This window comes from Corvus cornix, chromosome 11 (assembly GCF_000738735.6).
Source record: "Corvus cornix cornix isolate S_Up_H32 chromosome 11, ASM73873v5, whole genome shotgun sequence".
Classification (NCBI taxonomy): domain Eukaryota; kingdom Metazoa; phylum Chordata; class Aves; order Passeriformes; family Corvidae; genus Corvus; species Corvus cornix.
The window spans coordinates 7088743-7111342 of record NC_046341.1 but is presented as its reverse complement, the minus strand read 5'-3'; the positions used below and the strand labels follow the sequence as shown (position 1 = coordinate 7111342).

Below are 22600 nucleotides of genomic sequence, written 5' to 3'. Positions count from 1 at the left end.
ACCCCGCTGAGGTGGCGGTGTCAGGGCCCCAGCTGGCGTTTGCCTCCCGAGCGGCACAGAGCCGGTGGATGCCAGGCTGGGGAATGGCTGGAAAGGGCTCACACAGCCCTCTGCCTGCTTTCCATCCCACCCAGAGCCATCTGCAGCAGCACGGAAGGCACTGGAGGCTGGAGAGCACTGCCAGGAAGCTCTCCCTGGCTCGGCTCCACCAGGTCAGCTTCCTTCCCCTCCACCCCACAGGCATGTCATGGCTCAGCGCGGGGCAGTCAAACCCGGAGCAAGCCCCCAGCCACCTCCAGAGGGTCTAGTGTGGGTGGGATGGCCAGGCTGCTGCTGAGAAACCCTCATGTCTGCAAAGCCTTGGGGTGCTGGGGTGTCTCCTGGGGTGCCAGCTCACAGGAGAGAGGGATCCCCTGGATTTGGGACCCCCAGGGACAGAGGCTGGAGCTCGAAGGAGAAGCCACCCCTCTTCCCATCTGCACATTGCCAGGAGATGCTGAGCTGCCGCTGGACTTGTGGGGTGGTGCGATGGGTGCCAGCTGCACACCACTGCCCAGCCTGTGCACAGTGGCAACCGGCAGTCTGCCCTATCCAGAGGGTCCCCAGCTGAGTCAGAGAGAGCATCCCAGGAGACAAGAGAAACCCCAAAACACCCCAACCACATCCAGCTCCCCCTTCCCTTTCATTGCTCCCAGTCCTTGCTTTCTGCTCCTCTTTTCCACATATCCCAGAATCAGAAAAGCCCTCGTCTGAGGAGAGAGGCCTTTTCCCTTTGCTCCCAATTTTCCCAGTGTGGGAAAAGATCCTTTTTGGATCCCCCCACCTGCATCCCCCTCGCTGTGACCGGGGCTGGGCTGGCTCCGTGCGAGCACAATAACCAGAAGTGTGTGGAGCCGCTGGAAGGAGCGATGTTCCCGGATGGTATGCAGCCCTGACAGCACTGGCTCTGCTTTAAAGGGTAACTTTATCCTGTAATAACAAACAAGAGGAGCCAAGTTCCTCCCCAGCATCACTTCCCTGGCTCCGAGGAGAGGGACATGGGGGAGAGAACTCATTAGAATGAGCTTGGATCCTTGTTCTTGCCATCACAGGGTCTTAACTCCACTCCCTTGAGACAACAAGGGGGGGAAGATGCTCCAGGGCAGCAGGTCTGGGTCGAGAGTTGGAACAGACACATTTGTGTGCTGACATGCTGGGGACCGAGGAGATGACCCCTCTAGCAATTCCTGTCCTGCAGACAGCAGCAGGAAGCCTGCCACAGCCCATGGCATGCCCTGGGCAGCTGAACCCCATCGCCATCCCCACAGCCCCCCCCACACACACAGAGCACCGGACAGGCACACTGGCATCTCGGCACAGTGCCAGCCCCAAGTGCAGCCACCTGGGAACTTGTTCTGCAAGAGCTGGAAATTCAGGCCCAGCTGGTGCTGTGGGATGGGCAGGGAGAGGCTGACCTGCTGCAAACCCCTGGCAGGACCCTGCAGAGCAGGACTGGGTGCTATGGCCAAGGCATCACTCTGGCAGCATCATCCTTTTTGTGGGCACCCCTGGGGGAAAAGGCATGGGCAGAGCCCAGCTGTGGGAGGAAGGGCGAGCACTTCTCTGTGACCCACGGGTGCACCCTCCTTGCTCCCAAACGGGTTTTTTTCTGAAGATCCATGGGTGTGGCTGTGCCAGGGCCCCAGGGCACAGAGCAGGCAAACCTCTGGTTTATTCTGTGGGTGCACAGGGGGCACTGGGGCATGTGATGGGCTCATCAACATCTGTGGTGTGCTCACAGGGGATGTGGATCACCTGCATCACCCCATCAGGCTCAGCAGTGGGTGACCTACCTCTGCTCCTGCAGGGACACTGATGCTCAGGAAAGGTGTCCCTCGGTGGTCATCACCAGGGAGGGCACAGCCCAGCCTGTGCTGATGGGGCACTGATGCCCCCTCCCTGCCAGTCGAGAAGTGGGGGCAATTTGGCAGAGCTCAGTTGTGTGAGAAGATGACAATCTGGAGAAGGCTGCTGAGATGTTCTGTCTGATTTCCACTTCCCCAAGGAGCACCTCTGTAGATCCTGGGGTTTGATTAAATCCCAGCCTGTCAAACGAAGCTGGTGAAGTGCTGCAGTTTTCTTCCCCAAGATGGATTTCCTCCAAATTCCTTATTAGGGGTTTGGGTTAAGTCTGTGTGAAGCTGGTAAAGCTGCTGCCTCCATGGTGCCCCCCAGCAGACCAGGGGGCTTCCAGAGGAAGCACAAGGCAGGATCCGACCAGCTAAAAAGGGGAAGAGAGAGGAAGGAGGGAATCATAGGCATCTAAAGCTTTCAGAGCCTTAGAGGTGACAATGACAGCGTCTGCCCTCTGCAAAAGGGGCTGTGGGAGACCCATGGGAGACAACATGGCTTGGGAGAGATGAGTCAAGGGCTGCTGCTGGTTGCCAGAGAGGCAAAGCCTGGAGCAAGCTCCCAGTACCAAACCACCCTCCTAGGGCAGATGTGAAGCCTGCCCGGCTCTGGCTGACTGGAGCGGAGAGCACCAGGGCAGGCACCAGTGGGTTAAAAGCTTGAGGTGCGACTTGGTGAGCTGCTTCCTCCAGGCAAACAATAACACAGGGGAGGGAGAAGGGATGAATGGGGCTCTGCAGGGACTGATAGCGATGGAGCAACCCCAGCCCTGCAGCTGCAGCCGTGCCGGAGGAACCCTCAGCACATTATCTGCTGGTCCCACTCAGCTTCCTTAGCAGCCCTGGTGCAGCAGGGACCGGGCTGTTCCTCCTCCAGAGCCTCATTTCTCATGGACCCAAGTTGGGTCCCTGTGCTTTGATGGCAGCCCTGGACCCCAGCACCCCCCAAACCCTGCACTCCCAGAAAGTCCAGCCTTCCCAGCACCGGGGTTTCCCACTGCTGGTGCCTCTGAGAATGGTCACCCAGGGTTCTGAGCCCCAGGACCGCGGTGTCACCCAGCACATGGTCCCCACCGTGACCGTCCTGCTGCCCCATCCCCCCACGTCATGGACAGTGCCCACACCTTGGCAGAAGAAAGATTTGGCTGGAAGACGACTCCTGCAAAGGGGATCTCCAGGTCCTGGCTGGGGTCCCTGCAGTTCTGGTTGCCTCTGCTCTTGGTCTTTCCCAGCAAAGATCTGCTGCACCTGGAGCTGCTGCAGCCTGGCCACGCTGGCTGGTGTCCCAGCACTTCCTCGTGTGCGGCTGTTTGTGACCTGCCTGCTGCTCCACCTCCGCAGCTGCATCGCTGTCACAGGAGCAGCCCTTTTCCGTTCCGTTTCCTTTTTTTGACCCTCTCCTCCTGTAGCAGCCTTTGCCTTCCACGGAGGCTCTGCCTGCTGCCATTCACCCCACTCGGGTGTGGGAGGGTGTCTCTCAAAATGGGTCTTGCTCAAAATGGGACTGGCAAGTCAGGTCAGGACTCCTGGTGTCCTCACTGCTCCTACCCCAACCCACAGACCTGCCTGATTCCAGCTCCTGGTGCAACAAGTCTTTGCCAGTGGCTATTGGTCTGGAGTAAGGCAGCTGCTGGAAGACCCTGGGAAATGTGGGCTTTTCCCTCCACTGAGGACAATCCCTGGAGCCTGGAGAGCTGCTGGGCTCCCTGGAGCAGAGAGATGTTTGCCCCCAGATGTTACTGTGGCTCCAAAGGGGCTGGGGGAGGCTGTCTGAGCTGCTCTGGGTGACAACTTCCCCACCCATGGTCTTTGGAAGTCCCCAGACATGTTTCCACGACCTTACGCAGCCTCAGGAAGAATCCCAAAGAGGTTGTCCAGCTTTCCCTACTGCTGGAACCAACGCTGGTCCAGCTGGCACCTGTGCCCACCTTCAGAACAGAGATGGATCAGCTGCTAAAAGCAGATGGATCCTAAATCACATTTACTCTGTCCAAACCTGCCTGTGCTCCCAGGGAGCAGCTAGAGCTGGGATTTCAAGTGTCTCCTGGGGCACTGTACTGCACCCAGTGAAAGGACACAGGGCTGTGTGCTGCCATCCCAGTGGGCAGGGGGGACGCTTAAGTCTGACACTTCCCAGAGCCAGGAAATAAGCCTGACACAAAGGGCAAAGCCAGCAAAGGGAGGGAAGGAGTGAGGCAGGAAACATCAGGCAGGAGAGGAAACGGGGAAGATAATCAGCTCCATGAGCACAAACACCCGGAACTTGTGCAAAGGAAAAGCCGACACCACTTGGCAAGCATTTGAGCAGGGAGACCTGCCCATCTGGCCTCTCGCTGAGGCTTCCTGAAGAACACGTGCCCTGGAGCACTTTAAGGTTCTCAGGGGTCCCTGGCCTCCAAATTACCATGGGTGGCACAGTTCCTGGTGGCTCAGCTCCAGCATGTCCTGCCTGGGATGAGCCTTGTCTCAGAGGGTGGAAGGATGGGCTCCTGGAGAGCAGCTGGCTGCACTTGTGAAGGCAAAGCACTCACCAGGGGTGAATCCCAGTTGCAGAGAGAGGTCCAAGTTGGGTCATCCTGCCCCAGTCTCTTGTTGGCTTGAAAAATGGGATCAACTGACCGTTTCCACTTGGTTCTGCACAGCAGTTACTCTGCTATCCTCGCACCCAACGGGAAGACCACTGCACTGGGATTCCTACAGGCTGATGCTCCAGGTGTTTCAATGCCCAGCAGTGCCCTGGGGTTAGTTCTTGTCCCCAGCAGCTGTGTCCAGTACTGCAGAGCTTCCCACTCCTCCTCCTACCACCTTCAGAACACAGTGCTGCCCATGCCCTGGATGACCTGACCACATCCCAGGTGATGTCCCAGGCTGATGGAGCTTGTCCCAGCTGCCAGCAGTCCTGTCTCCCGCCATATCCCCAAGGGAGCAGTGACACACATCTCACAGGGCTGGCAACGACCACGAGGGGGATGACGACTGTAAGCTGTCAGCAATCCATGGTGGGATCTCTGGCATTGCTCATCTTCCAGGATCCAGCATGTGGTGTGGGAGAAAGGGAGAAACATGGAGAGAGATGGGCATGGAGCCAGCCTGTGGAGACTGGCCAGGCTCCAGCTGGCTTGTGTGGAGTAACTGGGGCAGGAGAACCTCTGCCAAGGGGCAGGGAGGGCACTCAGGGGAGGATTGGCCATGTCTCTGAGCCAGCACTGGGCTGAGCACAGCAATGCACTGGCAGGATCAGGCCCTTCACCCACACTCCTGTCCTTCAGCCACTCCTTCCCAGGGATTCCCTTCCTCCTGCTGCCATCACAGCGCTGATAGGGAGGTGCCCAAGTGAGCACTGACCACTCTGGCCACAGATATGAGCTGGGAAAGAAAAGAGCAAGCATTTACATGGGAAACAGGTGGCTGGATCAGGTGGAAGAGCCCAGATGGTTCAGAGCTCCCCTGAGGATGAAGCTGAGGTCAGTGTCTCCCTGGCAGGGAGCACGTGGGTGGCTCATGTGGGAACAGCTCCCTGCAGCTCTGTTGGCAGTGCTGGCTCCTGAGGGCCTTGGAAAGCACAGCACAGGCTTGGAAAAAAGCATGTCAGCCTGGGCATAGGGAACTCTCTGGAACAACTCCTCTGGCACAGCCAGGTGGGGCACGGCCTCAAGATTCCCAGGAAAACTGGTGGTGGCAGGCAAGCCCCCACTCCAGGAAGAGGTACAACCCCAGCAGAGGCCAGACCCAGAGGGACCCAGATGCTTCAGCTGGTCCTCTGGATGAGAAAGAGAAGGTGGTGGCCTCTGAGGGAAGGAGTAGGGGGTTGCTTGTCCTGCAGGACAGGTTGCTCTGCCCACCTGAGATCAGGCTTGGTTTTACAGGAGTCCTGGCTCCTTTTTGCCATGGTTCATTAAGAGAAGCTCTTTCCAGAAGGGACAAAACCCTCCTGAGAAATCCCAACACCACCCCAAAATCCGTATCTTTGGGGCTGTTACCACTTCCTGGGAAAATTCATGCAGTCCAGGGCTGCCCAGCCCACCTTATTAATGTTCTCAGCTTCCCCATCCTACAGGAAGTGCTGTTCCCATGTTGTGACCCACCATGAGACCAGATTTCCCCCACCCAGGGGTACCATGCCCAGTTGGGGCTCCACTATGGGAAGAGCTGTCTGCCTGGGATTGCAGAACTGGACTGTAGTGTCTGGTCTTCCCATTCCAGCCAGGAGGCTGCTCCCAAAGACACCATGTCCAGCACAAAGTCATCCCAAGGAATCTGTGGCAAATACACCATGCCTTGGTGGAAGCATGGCAGAGACCAGGCAGACCTGGGCATGCTCTGCAGCCAGGCAGGACAGCAGGAGGACAGCAGAGCTTTGGGTGAGTTACATGTCCCTTGGGACTTCCCTTCAGCTCAGAGCAGCTGAAGACAAGGCAGGCAGACTGCTTGGATCACACGATCATTTAGGTTGGAAAAACACCTCCAAGATAATCAAGTTCCACCATTAATGCCAGGCTATTTTTTGCAGGGGCAAGACAGTCTGAGTGGGGACACTGCAACTAGGAGAAGGCACAGGTACTGATTAACTTCATTTATTAGCAAGGCGAAGGCAGGGATCACATCCTGCCCCCTGGAGTCCCAAGCAGGTCCCTTGCAGACCACAGAGGGCTGAGCACCCTGGTGCTCCTGTGCACTCAGGGAGTCCCGTGGCACCGTGGAGTCCCTTGCAGGGACAGAGAGCAGTCACCAGGGGATAGCTTTACCTTCCCAGTTGAGCAGAGTCCCACTGTGTTTCTCGGAAAGGATTGTCAGCACAGACAACAGCCCCCGCACACTTGTGTCCACTGTCAGGTCAGCCTGTGAAGGGCACAGCAGGACACCACAGTCATTCCAGCAGCACTCACTTGGCTCATGTGCAGTGACAGCAAGGCTCCTTCCACCCAGAGTGAGGAGAGAGCCACAGGAGCTGGGACAAGTCCACTATGTGGGAAGATGGTTGGGTATCTGCACTGCTGGCTTGGACGGAGGTGGCTTGGGCTGGGAAGCCAGCCAGGTTTAACCAAACAGGAAGAGATCCCTGCTTCAAATGGGATGCTTTGTGCAGCCTTCTCAAAACTCCAGTGCTGCAGGGACCACTCCCACTCAAAACATGGATCCTGCAGGATGAGTGGAAACTTCACAGACCTGCAACTCCTCAAGGAACGGGTCACATGATGGGATGGTGCTGCTCCTTTCCTCCCTGCTCTGTTGGATTCAGGTTCTCTGCATACCTCCAGGCTGCCCAAAGCCCCTTTTTCCCCCCTGATCAAGCAGCCTGATATGTGCTGATGCTACTTCCCAGTATCCACATATCCTGCAGGGGCCCAACACAGACATGGGAAATTTGGAGCCTGAGAGGCAGCTCATTTTCACATGGATCCGCCCTCCAGAGAGCCATCTTGGCCACCTGAGCCACCTCCGGTGCAGGTTTGTAGGTTGGGTCCCACCCATGGGTTCCCCTTTGACCTGCTAGGCCAGAACTCACCTCCTGGCTGCCCATGTCTGTTTTCACCCAGCCAGGGTGCAGTGCCACACAGAGGATCCCAGATTCCTTGTAGGTCAGAGCCTGGCACATGGTCAGCATATTGAGGGCAGCCTGGGTGAGGAAGGAAGCATCAGCCATGGGCAGCAAAAGCTCCATGAACCAGCTTCCCTTCCCATTGCTGCCTCTTGGTGAGGGAGAAAAAGCAATACCAGGTCTTCAAGAGACAGTGTGTGTCTCCCCTGGGCAGGCATGCAGGTGCCCTGGCAGCTTGGGAACTCACTCCATCTCTTGATCCCAGGTGTTTCCCTGAGACCCAGCCTGGCAAGGGCAGCGCTGACCCCCATGGAGCTCAGGAGCAGGGGCAGGTCACCAGTGTCCATACCTTGCTGCAGCGGTAGGAGATGACGGGCTTGAAGAAGGAATCAGGTGTTTTCTTGATGGACCCCAAGATGGTGGAGATGTTGATGATGGCTGCCTTGCTGCAACTCAGGCCCTTTTCTTTGCTGTCCTGGGCAGCCTTCTTCAGCAGAGGCAGGAAGGCCTGGGGAGAAGCAACCTAGTGGGACACCCGTGCCTTAAGCCAGCCCCACTTACGGCAACTGCAACCCAGGGAGGGTGAGGAAGAACAGCAGGATGTCAGGGGAGCCCAGGTGTTGCTGCAGTAGCCCTGCCCGCTCCAAATCAGATTTGCACAATTCAGAGAGGCTGCAGAAGGCTTCGGCTGGAGGAGCAGCCCTAGCCCTCCCTTGCGCAGCCCCAAGAAATTTGGCAAAGCCCTCCAAGTTTTCCGTCGTGACCATGGACAGCCTGGGGTACCCTCAAGTTGGGCCAAATTTCATTCCTAGAGTTTCATCCATACCTGGGCCATCAGCATTGGCCCCACTGCATTGGTCTTGTATGTGCTGAGCATGTCCTCAGCGTTGGCCGTCTCCAGCGTGGCCGTGGGGGTGTAGATGCCGGCGTTGTTTATCAGCAGGTTCAGCCCCATCCCATTCAGCTTCCCCTCCACGACCTTGGCCGCATCCCTGATAGCAGAGGGGTTTGCGACATCTGCAGTGGGAGAGAACAGTCTGAGAGCTACGGCGGGGCAGGGGAGGAGAGGGAGGGGAGGAAGCCGAGGAAATCCGCGCATTCCGACCCGCGCGGCCCTTCCATTCACGGGCACCAGATGGTGCTGTGAAACCAGCTCCGCGCAGCGCGGCACCCGCACATCCCGACTCATCCCAAAACTGCCTCCTCTGCCCCTCCATCGGCAGCTGAAGGCTCCCACCAGGAGAAGCCCACCGTAGGGGCAAAGCACTGTTGTGACTCCCCTTGCTGCGTCAGTCCCCAACAGCCACCGCCTCCAAAGTCCATGTCTGAGCAATTTCTGGAGAACCCAGGGCAGTCTCCGGGGGGACAAGTCCCCAAGGAAAATGTGCTAGGACCTGCCTTCCTCCCAGAGCCCTCCTGGTCTCACCTAGGACTTGGGATCAAGGCAGAGCAAGGATGTGATCTCTCAGCTGGGGGAGCCAGGGGCTGCCCAGGATGGATCTCAAGAACATCCTGGTCCTATGGCCATGGAACAAGGAGGCTCCAGGGAATGGGGTGAGGCTGAAACAGGTCTGGAGAAGCTGGGGTTTTTGCAGCAGGTCATGAAGCAGCTCTGAAGAACTGGATCCCCATGCACAGCCTGAAGGCAGGGAGGGAGGGAAGGAGAAATGGGGCAGGCATGGCTGGCAGTCACAAATTTACCAGCTCAGAGGCAGAGCGCACGTACCCAGCTTTACAAGAACCAGATTTGGGTGTTTGGATGCCAGATCTCTCAGCTCCTACAAAAAGAGACATGGAAACAATCAGCACTAGGCAGAGGCGATGCCAAGCATCATCCTGGGGTGCCAGCAATAGCCCACCCTGAGGGAAACATCTTCCAGGTGTTACTCAGTGCTTGTGAACAGCTGGGCTGGGGACCTGCCTTGGTTCTCAGGCTTCTCCCAGGCTCCACAAAGCAATGTGCATGTGCTCAGAGCATGGCACGGCCATGACGGCAAGATGCTGTGGTCACTCTCCCAAAGGGTCATCCATAGCCCAGCCAGAGCCACAGCAAAGGATGGGAGCAAACTGTGCAGGACCAGCTCACCAAGGAAATTACATGAACTGGCTGGGGGTACAGCCAGAAGTGTTTCCCAGAGGCTGCTGGAAGTGAGGTGGAGGAGGAACAGCTGTGAGTGCCAACATCAGATTTGACCTTTAGGGAAATTACATCTGAATAGGCCAGTCCCAGATCCACTCTGCTCTGGACACTACATCTCACCTACTCAAGTGAAATGAACCACTTTGCACATTTTTAGTGGTTGTTTTCACCACATGTGGCTATTGGGAGGAATGGGTTAAAAGCTGAAGACTGGGAAGGAGGACTGTAAATCATTCAAGTGACCTTAGAGCTGTGAATAACCTGTGATAAACGTGCGTGAACAGCAGCCAGTGATCCACTAGCATGGATCATAACAGTACCTGTGTCTCCTGTACCTCTGTACCTGCCTGTAACTCTGCCTGGTGTTGCTTCAGGGATCCCCTCGTTATCAAGATAACAGAAATAAATTTACTCTTTGTGTTTTAGCCATAGATTGTCCTGGTTGTCTGCCTGTGCCGACTCAGACAGTGGAAGATTCAGAAGCTCTTTCCAAAAAGGAAACTTTGTACCTTGTGAGGGATTGGTTACGTGAAAAGGGACATATAGATTTGGGATATACAGATTATTTGCAGCTTACTGATCTGAGAGGCTGGCTACATGAGAACGGGCACATAGACCCTTGCAGTTAGCTGAGCAAGGTCTCATAAGACAATGCACCACACATCCTATGTAACAACTGAAGTTGCAGAATATTACATGTATCTTGCTCAATAACTGAACCACCATTGAGTCTTACTGCTGAGCTACGGGTTTATTTGCAGAGCCAGCAAGGTTAGGTTTTGGCAATAACAATAGACATCTGTGGTTAGAAGGCCAGGGAAAAAAGCAGAACTGCTGACCACAAAAGGGGTACTAAGGAGGGGTTTAGGATCAGCTTAGTAGACGTGAACCACTTAGAATGCGCCTTTACGAATATGCATGTAGCCTATTATTGTTAGTATATAAGGAGCTCTGGTACAATCAATAAATCGGACTCCTGCTGATCACTCATATTGAGCGTCTGGGTTTCCCCTCTATCGCGACAGTACCTCACAGTTCCTAGCAGCTCCAACTAGGGCAGGTTTCAGACAACAGAAACTGAACCACCTGGTTCAATGTGCCCAAAAGGATTGCTTTTAGAACTAAAAAACTCTTCCAAACATGCCCACAGGAGAAACACAAATTGGTGGTTTATTGTGACAGGAATATGGAGCAGGAGAGCTGCTGGCACTGGCTGTGGTTCACCATCAGTTATCTCTGGGCTCCCCCATCAGACCCAATCTTCCCACATTAGCCCTGGGCACAGGAAATGATGTAAAATCCATTGATTGGTTTGTGGTGGCCAACAGATGTTTCTCTTCTCCTGTTTTTCCCAACTGTCTGCCTCATCAGCCTCATACCATCCTAGCAGGAGCTTCCCCCACCCCAACACCTGGCCCAGGCACAAAAGGGCAGGAGAAGTGATGTGGCACCAGCCTGGCAGAACAATACCCTGTTCTCGATGCCCTGTGGTCATGGACTTCAGCAGCACCCTGAAGACACTGCCCTCACCCTACCACAGCCAGAGAAGGCTTAGGGAAGTACCCCCTGGCTAGGAGAGTTGCATGTGGACCACCCTGCAGGAAAACTGGCTCCAGTCCAGCCCTGCAAAAACTCCCTGATCTCATTGCTGCCAGAGTCCTGCAAGTTGTGGGGAGGAAGAATGGGGCAAAAATAAAAGACCTGCCCTAGCTTTTGATCCAGCCAACTTGGGCACCAGCCTCAGCAGGAGCTGGGCACACCTGGGTTGGTGTCAGGATTATTTCTGAGATGGAATAGTACACACATGCAAGAAGATGCAACAAACAAATCAGCTGGAGCGAGGATCTATCAGAGAGCAAGTTTCTCCCTGCAAGTATATCAGTGGACACAGTAAGCAGAGGAGGACAAACTGTATGCAAGGAAAGTTGGAAGAACTGGGAGGCTTTTTGATTCCCTGCAGAAGCAACATATGTGAGTCTCTCCCATTTTAGCGAAGTGGAAGGCAAGGACAGGGGGATCTCACAGCTCCACTGGCCACCACTTTTGGAGACCCCATGTTCTGAACCTCCAGATTTTTCAGAGAGCAGCGTAACACAGCAAAACCAGCCCGAGCAGCACCGCTGCCGCTCGCACCGCCTCAGCCCCCGAGACCAGCCCAGCCCGGCCCGTGCCCGCAGCGCACGGGCGAAGCCTTGGCACGGGAGAGCGGGTTCGGGCACATCCAGCGCAGCCCACAATAGCCCAGTGGCGCGGCCCAAAGGGTGGCACGGCCGATTCTCCGCCGGCTGCACTTCAGGTGACTTTCACACGGGGCAGGGCACGGTGCGGACCTCACAGTCCCGCTCCAGCAGCGAGTTGTCCAGGCCGGTGACAGGGGCCGAGCGTGCGACCGCCGCCCCCCCCCGGCCCCCACTGACCTGTGCCCGTGTCCCCTCGGGGTCCCGGCAGGTGGCGAAGATCCAGGCGGGCGGTCGCGGCGAGCTCAGCAGCTGCTTCACCAGCTCCAGCCCGATGCCGCGGTTGGAGCCGGTCAGCAGCACCGTGCGCGCCGCCGCCATCGCGGCCTGCCCGGCCCGGCCTGGCGCGGCCCGCCTGGCGCCGCCTCCCGACCCCGCGGGCCGCACCGGGCTGCCCCAGCCCCCGGGGGATGGCTGCGGGGGCGGGGCGGAGAGTGTGCGTATGTGTTTGTGTGTGTTTGTGTTTGCCTTCCCACCTCATGTTCAGTGCAAACACAACAACCGCGTCCCGGCCCTGGCGCCCCCGAGGGGAGGAGGGAGGGGTCTCGGAGCGAGCCGGGGGATTGAGGGGACCCTCGTCTCTCCCCAAGGGTGGTGGATGAGGGACAAAGCTTGCAGCAGGTCTGGGAGGGTGTCTTCAGCACCTTTAGCACAGTAATCTATACCACAGATAAGAGTAAAAAAAGCCCAAAACAACCTAAACTAGACCCGTTTAGCATTAGGAAGTACCAGCCCCTTCAGAGCTGTTTTTCTTGCCTGCCCGGAAATGAACCTGAATCGGCTCTGTCCCTGAGCATCAGATGCAATAAATCTGGTAAATAAATAGAGCCACGAACATACACTGAGGCTGTAGGACCTCTCCTATGGAGACAGGCTGAGAGAGCTGGGGTTGTTCAGCCTGGAGGTGAGAAGATTCCAGGGAGACCTCAGAGCCCCTTCCAGTGCCTTAAGGGGCTCCAAGAGAGCTGGAGAGGGACTTGGGACAAGGGCATGGAATGACAGGGCAAGGGGGAATGGCTTCACACTGACAGAGGGCAGGGTTAGGTTAGATATTTGGAAGAAATTGTTCCCTGTGAGGGTGGTGAGGCCCTGGCACAGGTTGTCCAGAGAAGCTGTGGCTGCCTCATCCCTGGAAGTGTTCAAGGCCAGGTTGGACAGGGCTTGGAGCAACCTGAAGGTGTCCCTGCTCATGGCAGAGAGGTTGAATGAGATGCTCTTTATGGTTCTTTATGACCCAAAGGATTCTGTGATTTAGGCAGCAGTTTGGGGTTGCAGGTGTTTTGGGGGATGTTTTCTCCTTGTTTTTGTTGCTGAGTATCAGGTACCTGGTTCAACAGCTGCACCAAAGTATTATAGAGTAAAGCAAGGAAAAGGTTTGCTGGCATCTTAGGAATGGGAAAACAGGGCTGGAGGGAAAAGGGAAAACAGAAAAAGGATAATCAGCATCATCTGGAGGATGGTATCTGGAGGGGGTCTGCGTTTACCAGCCCTGCTGCCAGCCTGGAGGTGGGTGGTGTTGTTTTATTTTCAGCTCTTATATAGACAACTACATACCCATTAAAATCCCATTGTGGTGAGCACACAACTGGGATTTCAACAGCGAAGCAATGACTGAGCAACTCTGATGTATATAAGGGTTGTTATTTATGTTGCTTATTTTCGTCCTTGTTTGACAAACACTACACAAAACACCTCTGATACTGATAAATACATCAGAAATAAAATATTTATATCAGTCTGGTGATAACATCAGGTGATTTGTGCTAACTCTATCCTTCTCCATGATTGTTCAAGTACATGGGAGCCTCTGCTCCCCAGTTTACTTTGGGATATTAAAATGCACTTTTTAATAATAATAAATGCATTTTAGACCTTTCTTTTCTTTTGTAGAAGTTAGGATTTAAGAAAAATAAATCTTCGATTATACTACTAAATACTAAGAGAAAAAACCCTCCTTTTAGCAGCTATTTGGATTAAAGTTCCCATTCTCCTTTTCCTGCCTCCTTCTGTGCTCAGGCCATTAAGTCAGTGACTTGTCACCAGAAATGCTGCTCTGTCTATGGACAAGTTTAGCAAATAATGACCGAGGGGTTCAAACACTTAGGGTGAACCACAAGTCAGGGTTTGGCCACCTATTCCACAGAGATGCTGCATACTGCAGACAAATTACACTGATGAACTCTTCCTGAAAAGTACTTGTTTGAAAAAGCCTTGGAGACAGGGATCCCCAGTGATCTGCTGTGCAGAAACAGTTTAAGTGCAGCCACAGCTGAGGGCAGAAGGAGCCTGTTCTGAATGCAAATGGAAACCGTGAAAGAAAGGCAGCTCCAACTATCTGTAATCGAGTTCTCTGTCGTGTTCCCCATGAATAAAACAGAGGATTATCCATTCTTTGAAAACCTTGTTAGTTAAGTGTTCTGAGGCTTCCAGCAGGTAATAACAAGAAGTGCAACCAAAAAGAAAAGGAACACCAAGGAATAAGAATAAAACAAAAAAGCCCCAAGGCTTATCCACGTGGTCTAGTTTCACTACAACAGGCATTGGGAAACTCCTGCTGCCTGATAAAGCGTGAGTCTGATGTTGGTGAATTTTGGAGTGTTTGAGGGTATAAATCATAGAACCCTAGAAAAATCATAGAACCCTAGAATGTTTTGGGTTGAATGGCACGTTAAGGATCACCTAGTTCCACCCCCTCTGCCATGGACAGGGACATCTTCCACTAGACCTCCCTAAGAATACAAAGAAGTATTTGAGTTCACTTAGCTAAAAATCAAAACTAGTAATTCCTGTTGCCAGCTCATTGTTGCTGTAATTTGATTAAAGTTTCTGCACTGTAAAGAACAAAGTGCATGTGAGCATGTCCTTTGCACTGAGCTGATGGATCCATCATAAGTGCTGCTTGAGTCAATGGATCTAGAAAAAATGCAGTTAGAGGGAGAGGGGGAAACACCTAAAAAAAAAAGTAAGTGGGTTTTTTTCCCCTCCCTTTTTACAAATATGGTTTGAAACCAGAATGAACAACTATGGTAAGTTCTAATTTCTGCTGATAAAATACTCAGAGCCCCACCCATTTCACTCAAGTAGTGTCCACAGCTGCTTACAGAACAATACAAGTTTTTGCTATTCACAGACTGCATTTTTTCTGCTCAGTTGTGTGGGCAATAGCTCACATCATCTAGGCTGACATGACATTTTTGGAATAGCATGGTGCTCAGCTTTTAACTTCTTCGCAGGAAGTAGATTTTCAATAGTTCCTTATATGCTTTTTAATTTAAAGATTGTACTCACTCTTTCATGCTTAAACGTCTTTCCTTAATAAGACAATGATTTTTTAAACTGGATTCCTAAATTAACATCTGCATTATCACTGTATTTATTCCTAGACTTACATCTGCCTCCTTTTCTCACTTCAACACATGGATGTCAAACCATGGCAGTCACAAGCTGATCATTTAGCCTGTGCCTTAGTGTTCCTGACATGGAGCATATCTGCCACGTGTGACAGGCTGTTCTCAGCCATCCCTGTTAGCAAATCTAATAGTGGGAAAGCAAATTCATCTTTCTTGGTGGTTCTGAGGTCCCTCTTTATGGCACTATGCTGAAGCACGAAGGATAACCCAGCCACCTATCCTTAGAGGATGGGAGAAAAGAAGCTCAGTGAGGATCTGTGCTGTCCCCATGGGTCTTGGCAAAGCAGTTCTGTCCCTGTGCTGCCAGCACTGCTGCACCCAGCTAGCTGAGGCATCTTGGCTGCTGTCATGAGGGGAATATCCCCAGAAAAGTGCTCCTGAACCCCGTGTGAGGCCCCAGGCAGACACAAGGTCCAAGCACTGTGGCCCAAGGGAGGTTGCATGGACAGTGTGAACATTTTAAATTCTCAGTCTCATAGAATCACAGAATGGTTTGGGTTGCATGGAACCTTAAAGACCATCTTGTTCCAACCCCTGCCATGGGCAGGGACACCTTCCACTAAAACAGGTTTCTCAGAGCCCCACTCAACCTGGCCTTGAACACTTCCAGGGATGGGGCAAACACACCTTCTCTGTGTAATGTCTGCCAGGGCCTCCCCAGCCTCACAGGGAAGAATTTCTTCCTAATATCTAATCTGCCCTCTGGCAGTGTGAAGCCGTTCCCCCATGTTCTGTCACTCTATGCCCTTGTCCAAAATCCCTCTCCGGCTCTGATGCAATGCAGGTGTAACCTGGATGAGTCTGCTATGCAAAGTCTGTAAAGCTATGACAAAGGTGCCACAGGAACTTGATTTGAGAGCTGCAGGTAGGCTCAGGATCTTACCCCTAGTTCCTGCATCCTTTTGCAATGGGGTGTCTCTACTCATAGAGTCATATCATAGAATCACAGGATGGTTTCTGTTGGAAGAAACCTTACAGATCATGTAGTTCCAACCCTCCTGCCATGGTTTCCAACCCCCAATAGATCACTAATCCTCTTCAGCCCAAAAGAAAATTAATCAGGAAGGGTGGGTAGTGCCCAGCTTCAGTTACAGTGCTGGTTCGGTCTCACCCCACCTCTTGATCAGTGGCTCACTCAGCACTATCTATTGATTCTTTAGCAAGTGACTAACAGGTGATGACAGACCTGAACGCATTGTGGAGCAAATTGGCTTGATAAATAGCAGTGAGTTTATTCCTTATTTACAGTAGATCAACTGTACTAAAACTAATTGTGCCACACCCCAGTTCACCTGGCAGGCAGAGAAAAGCATATTCCTCCATGTTTCTGTCAGCAGCACTGTCATTGTGCAATAACCTCGGTGACTGAGAACTGTGCTTGAGCCTCCAGCAACTGAGGGTGGAAGAGGAGTGACTGTCTTTTGGAAAACTGGCTCTGAGTCTTCCCAGTGTGGTGATGTGAAAACAACCCATTGGTAAAATGGACAGCAGCCTGGGGGGCTGTGGGAGAGGAGCTATAGTGCTCCTGAGCTTGGTGTTTGTGCAGCTGCACCTTGAATCCTGTGTTCAGTTCTGGGCCAGTCACAGCAAGAAAGACATTGAGGTGCTGAAGCGTGTCCAGGGAAGGGCAATGGAGCTGGGGAAAGTGTGATAAAGAGCTGATGAGGGAGCTGGAAGAGCTCAGCCTGGAGAAAAGGAGGCTTAGGGGGCCATTATCACTCTGTACAACTCCGACAGAAGGGTGTAGCCAGGTGAGGTCGGGCTCTGCTCCCAAGTAACAAGTGATAGGATGAGAGGAAACAACCTTAGGTTGTGCCAAGGGACATTTCAATTGGGTATTAGGGGAAATTTCTTCACAGAAAAGATTGTCAAGCACTGGTACAGGCTGCCCAGGAAAGTGGTGGTGTCACCATCCCAGAAGTGTTTAAAAATGCATGGTTGTGGCACTTGGGGACATGGTTTACTGGGGGAATTGGCAGTGTTAGCTTAATTGTTGAAATTGATAATCTTAGAGGCCTTTTCCAACCTAAATGATTCTATGATTCTGAGGGCTTTAATGCTCAGCTTAAGGTTTAGACCATGCAAGAACATTTCCAAGCAAAGAACCATCTGAATCTCCTCTTAGGAGCTGGACCGAGGTACTTTCCAGAGGCTTGGGGACAGCAGCAGCCCTTGTGACAAGGCTGGGCTGCAAGGCAGTAAGGCTGGTTTCTTTGCCCTCTGCCTCTTTGTGCCAGGCTGGACTCAGACTCCTGGTGAAGCAGTGCTTGTTTAAACTCTAATAATCAATAATGCAGTGTGGGGCCCCAGAGAAAAGTCAACATTATAAAGTTACAGCTCCAAAACAGTGGAAGGCTGCACAAATGTGATGACAGAGCAAAAACAGGAGAATTAAAATGTTAATTATTTGTTTTCTGATGTTATCTGCTTCTGAGGCACGGTGGAGGTTTCAAACAGGCTGAAGTCTATTTGGAGGATTTGAGTTCTAGTGCAAATGGCATCTGTTGGCAATTGAGGTCTGTAGTCATTGAAAAGGAAATACTGAAATGATCTATGGAGCCTGAATGCCAGTTCAGCCATCTGTGAGATCCTCGGTGACAGAGGCGGAAAGACCCAAAGCTTTGTACTGCTGGTAAGTGGTAGGAATCCACACAGGAAAAGAAGTCTCTCAACCCAGTGTGGAAAACTAAAAAAGCAGAAGGAGGTCCAATTAACGTGAGGAAAAAAAATGGGGGAAAAAATTGTGTGGAACTTAAGGAGAGGCTCAGACTTGGCAGAGAGAAGATATGGGATTGGGTCACCACAGAAGCTGCCAATGTGCATCTTCCCAAATGGGTTTGGGGAGGGGTCCCAGGTCAGAGCCGGGAAGGACCTGCTTATCTCACAGTGTCTGCCAGCTGAGCCTCAGAAAACAGGCTGGAGTGGGCAGGAGGAAATCAGCTGCTGCTGGGGCATGGAGACACACTTGGCATTGCCACTGGGAGGAAGCTGCTCTGGTTAACGCTGCTGCCAAGATATCCTGGGGCAGAAGACGACATGTGAGCAGTGTTGTTGTCTCCATTGCTGCCCAGTAGCCTGTGCAGTGGCTCTGGGACTCAATGTAGGAAAACAAGGGGTTGGCAAGTGGTTTCTGGGGATATGTTTTCACTTACAGTGGGGCAGGAACACATGATGTACACACGCACCAGATCCAGCCTTGCAAACCTGTAATGAATCACTTGAGGAACTGAACAGCCCTGGGCTCCGCTGGTGGTAGCACAGAACAGTGCCTCATGGCAACAGGCAAGGTGGAGAATAGGCTTTGAGCAGAGCATTTCCTTTGCAGGTGAATGTCCCAGGTGCCCGAGTCCTCTGTGGCTCTGAACACAGCTCAACTTATGACTGCATCCCAAGGGCTGGGGAGCATGACCAGCAGCCATGCAGATCCCCACCCTTGTGCCAGGAGACCACGCTGGGTTTGCTCTCCCACCCCACAGGTCTTTTGCTCCACAATGAGGGAGAGGTTATTGTCTTGGAAGAGGCAGGAGCAAGGCAGAGAACATCTGCTCAGGGCCATCTGAGGCACACCCTGGTACAATGTGCAAAGACCATCGAGCCCACAGCATGCTTGTGAAGGTGTCAAGCCCACCCGAGCCATGGAACTTCCCACATCGACCCACACGCTGCTCCCTCCCTCCACACCCACAACAGCCCCACCTGGCTTATGGCACCAGGTTACCCAAGGAATGCAAAATTTGCCTGGAAAAGCCAAGTGATTTTTGCCATTAGGTAACTAGGATTGGTCCGCAGCTGGGATCTGTGTCCTGGAGCTCAAAGAGCTGGAGCAGTTGCTCCTCCTGGTGAGAAGCCAGCATTGCTGCAAGCCGTGAGTGGGTGGGACACGCTATAAGGAAATATTAGAGAGCTGAGCAGACAGTGCAAGCTGGAGCATAGAGAGAAGCAGCAACATGGGAGAACTTTGTGTCCACTCTGTTCTGGTGACTGGGGCCAACCGGGGCCTCGGCCTGGGGTTTGTGCAGCATTTCCTGAGGATGCCAAAGCCACCCCAGTGGATCTTTGCGACGTGTCGGGACCCCAAGGGACAGAGAGCGCAGGTGAGGCCGGGCTGGGAGGCAGTGGCTGTGCTGGGGGATGGGAGCACTCGGTGCCAGGGGGAGATTGGAAGAAGGAGGGCGCTTGCAAGGGTCTGGAGCTGCAGTCAGGCACCTGTGGCCCAGGGCAGCTGGGCTGGGACAGCATGGGAGCAGCTGTGCACAGGATGTGTGGAGGGAACAGAGGTACTTGGTCATGGAGTGCTCCCCACCCTTTTGGTTCAGGGCAGACGGAGCATGCTGCTGGCTCCATGGGAGTGCAGGGATGGAGCCAGAGCAATGTGGGCTTTGACTGGGAAAGGCTGAGCCTTTGCACAGCCCCTCCAGCCTCTCCGTGCCTACACAGTGCCCTCTGTTACAGGAGTTACAGAATTTGGCCTCCAAGCACCCCAACGTCATCATCATCCCGCTCGGTAGGTGCCTCGAGGTGGGGATCCTTTGCCCCAGTTCCTCTGGCGGGTGCCCAAGCTGGGCACACCCTGCGAGTCCTGTGCTGGGAGGGAGCTGTGCCAACGGGCTGCTGCCTGTGGGGCCATCGGGCACTGCTGCCTCTGGGGAACAGAGGGGACTCCACCATGGGGACGCGGGCTCTGACCTCCCCTGTGTCGGCTCTGCAGAAGTCACCAACCCCGCCAGCATCAAGGCGGCTGCAGCCAAGGTTGCAGAGCACCTGGGGGGCTCTGGGCTGAACCTCCTCATCAACAATGCTGGAATGGTCAAGCCTAAGACACTTGATTCTGAAACATTGGAGGACATGACCGAGATTTACGCCACCAACACGGCTGGACCCCTGCTGATGGGCCAGGTGAGTCCCCAGCACTACAGCACAGCTCCAGAAGGATCCCTTCCCACGTCCACAAGCTGGACATCATAGAGGGTGTGAAGGGCCAGTGGGAGGGGCTCCTGTCACTGCTCTGGAGCCCAATGGACTCTCAGTTGATGAGAAGCTCGTGGAGCCAAGGGCTGGAGCTCAGGAGCTGGAGCTTGGCAGGCTGGGACAGTGGGAAGAGGAGGGAGGATGACCCAGTCCTGGTGTCAGTGTTGCCCACTGTGGAAGGAGCTGCTCCCCTGCCCTGTGCCATGTCCGTGTGTGCTCCTGTCCCTTCTGTCTCCTCGCAGGCGTTCCTGCCCTTGCTGAAGAAGGCTGCCCAGGGGAGCCCGGGCTCAGGGCTGAGCTGCAGCAAGGCTGCCATCATCAACATGTCCAGCTACGCAGGCTCCATTGAGGATGTCTATCTATGGGATTTTGGACAAGTTGTCTCATACCGCTGCAGCAAGGTACTGCCAGATTGTTCTGGGGGTGAGCCCAGACATTTTTCCCTCCAAAGGATCATGCTGCCTTCCAACCCCCCCTCAGTCTGTGCCCCTCTCTACACTGTGACTGAGCTCCTGTCAGTCCCTGGCTACCTCTCACAGCACAGTTATGTGCCTAGCCCTAGGTCTCCCTCAGAGGGATGTGATGGGATGGGACTAGGCTGGGCATTCACACAGGGATAGTGAGGGAGCATCATGTACCCCAGGGAATGGGTAAAACTGCCCTATCCCTGCCCCAGCTGTGGGGCCTGCACACCTTCCCTTGCAGCCCCCTTTCCCCTCCCACCACCGTCCCCTCCCTGTCTCCCCACAGGCTGCTCTGAACATGCTGAGCAAGTGCCAGTCCCTGGCGTACCGGGAGCACGGCGTCCTCTGCGTCGCTCTCCACCCTGGCTGGGTGCAAACCGACATGGGGGATACAGGATCATATAAGGTAAGAGATCTCCTGTCCATGGTCTGGGAGAACCTCATCATTCAGAATGCAGAGTTTGCTGGTATCTCATGCTGGGCTGTGTGAGAGCTCCTGGGCAGATACCCTGGAGGCACAGGAGGGAGGGAGATGAGTGACTGGGAACTCTTCTTGTCCCGAGCAATGATCTGTTTCAGGCCAGACCCTTGAGCGTACAACTGTTTCTCCCTCTGTCTCACAGCCTCCCCTGACAGTGGATGACAGCCTGCAAGGGATGCTGAAGGTGCTGTCCTCCCTCTCTGAGAAGGAGACCGGCACCTTCCTGGACTGGGAAGGGAAGGTTTTGCCCTGGTGAGATGCTGGTTCAGGATTCTGACTGTGAGGACCTTTGTTGCTGCACTATGTTGTGCCTGTCCCTGAGTAAATGTGTCCACAAACAATAAATAGCACTGTGTGAGCCTCCTTCCCTTGGTCTATTAACTATCACTGAGAGAGTCCTCACTGGTGCTTTGAGAGTCCTTCCCAGTTATTTCTGCGTAACATTGAGCTAGGTTGGTCTGAAGACTTGTTCTTATCTAGCTGGGGACCTGGATACCATCCTGACAGGAATTTGTCCCAGGGCTCATCCCAGAACTCTCCCTCAGAATGACAGCACCACTGTACAATGACTCAGGCACTCCTCCCAGTGAGTCCTTCCTCATTTGTCAGTTCAAAGTCCAAGCAGAGCATTGCTCATTGTTAGCTCCTCTACGACCTAGGTCAGGAAGACAAAACCTGATGGGATCCTCCTGGCTTGCTTATGCCCTGCTGTGTTCCTCCAGGAGAGATCAAGGTAGTTAAAAACACCCATGAAGACCAGGGCCTCAAATGGGAAATCTGTAAGTGCAGTCTTGAGCCCTCCCAGGGATGGGAACACTATTCTGTGTTCCTGTTAAATCCTGTCTCTACCTCTCTTCTTGGTGGCTGTGCTTCCTGTTCCAAGCTGGTGTGTGGAGGCAGGATAGGCTCTTGGTGTTGTGTGCATTTCCATGGGGCACACGTGGCACTGGAGGCTCCATGATGAGCAGAGATGCCCACAGGTCCTCTGGGACTCACCATGGGGCTGATGGAGTGAGATGAGGGACCTAATGGGCACATGGGGCCTTGGAGTCCCTGGGGACACCAGGGATCCCCCACTGTATATCCCTGGTGCATGGAGGGATGGGGAGGAGGCAGCAGTGGGATGGTACCCAGGGGGCTGTGGGCAGAGAGCTCTCACCCCCACTGAGTCCTTTCTTCTCCACCAGCACTGAGCCAAACCTGCACCAGAGCCAGGAACAGCAAATGCAGCTCTGGAGTCACCAAAGCACAGTTTTGAAGGCATGAAATTGGGGAGGAAACAGGGAGAGGGATCATGATCAGGCAGGGAGGTGGCAGTGGGACCCTGGGCATGATGGATGACAGGGGCCAGGGACATTCTGGATTACCCAGACCTTCCTGACTGGATCCTTCCCACAGCATCACTCAGCTCCCCGTGGAGATCCTTGTACCATTTGTTGTATTTTTAACTGAATTCCTCCAAATTTGTTGTA

At 53.8% G+C, this 22600-nt stretch overlaps 3 protein-coding genes across 5 annotated transcripts in view; 1 reads left to right on the top strand and 2 right to left on the bottom strand.

Moving 5' to 3' along the window:
• Positions 1 to 3171, bottom strand: part of RIPOR1 (RHO family interacting cell polarization regulator 1) — a 31994-nt gene extending 28823 nt beyond the window's left edge. The window contains exons 1-2 of the mRNA XM_019288286.2: positions 3014 to 3171; positions 1833 to 2260 (exon numbers count right to left, since the gene is read on the bottom strand). The gene's annotated coding sequence lies outside the window, so the exon portion shown is untranslated. The remainder of the gene's footprint in view (positions 1 to 1832; positions 2261 to 3013) is intronic.
• Positions 3172 to 6447: 3276 nt separating this feature from the next.
• Positions 6448 to 12163, bottom strand: LOC104691871 (C-factor-like). Its single transcript, XM_039558321.1, has 6 exons — positions 11986 to 12163; positions 9155 to 9206; positions 8255 to 8445; positions 7778 to 7936; positions 7396 to 7506; positions 6448 to 6728 (listed from the first exon to the last, which is right to left on the bottom strand). Exons 1-6 carry the CDS (start codon positions 12124 to 12126, stop codon positions 6615 to 6617), a joined length of 768 nt encoding a protein of 255 aa, XP_039414255.1. The 5' UTR covers positions 12127 to 12163; the 3' UTR covers positions 6448 to 6614.
• Positions 11537 to 21494, top strand: LOC104691870 (C-factor-like). Of its 3 annotated transcripts, XM_039558318.1 has the most exons (8): positions 11537 to 11864; positions 17651 to 17847; positions 18541 to 19309; positions 19668 to 19719; positions 19924 to 20111; positions 20426 to 20584; positions 20934 to 21053; positions 21271 to 21494. In XM_039558318.1, exons 3-8 carry the CDS (start codon positions 19163 to 19165, stop codon positions 21382 to 21384), a joined length of 780 nt encoding a protein of 259 aa, XP_039414252.1. In that variant the 5' UTR covers positions 11537 to 11864; positions 17651 to 17847; positions 18541 to 19162; the 3' UTR covers positions 21385 to 21494. The 3 variants fall into 3 exon arrangements, with proteins under 3 accessions (XP_039414252.1, XP_039414254.1, XP_039414253.1); XM_039558319.1 differs by lacking the exons at positions 11537 to 11864; positions 17651 to 17847 and having other exon boundaries at positions 17862 to 19309; XM_039558320.1 differs by lacking the exons at positions 17651 to 17847; positions 18541 to 19309; positions 19668 to 19719.
• Positions 21495 to 22600: the final 1106 nt, after the last annotated feature.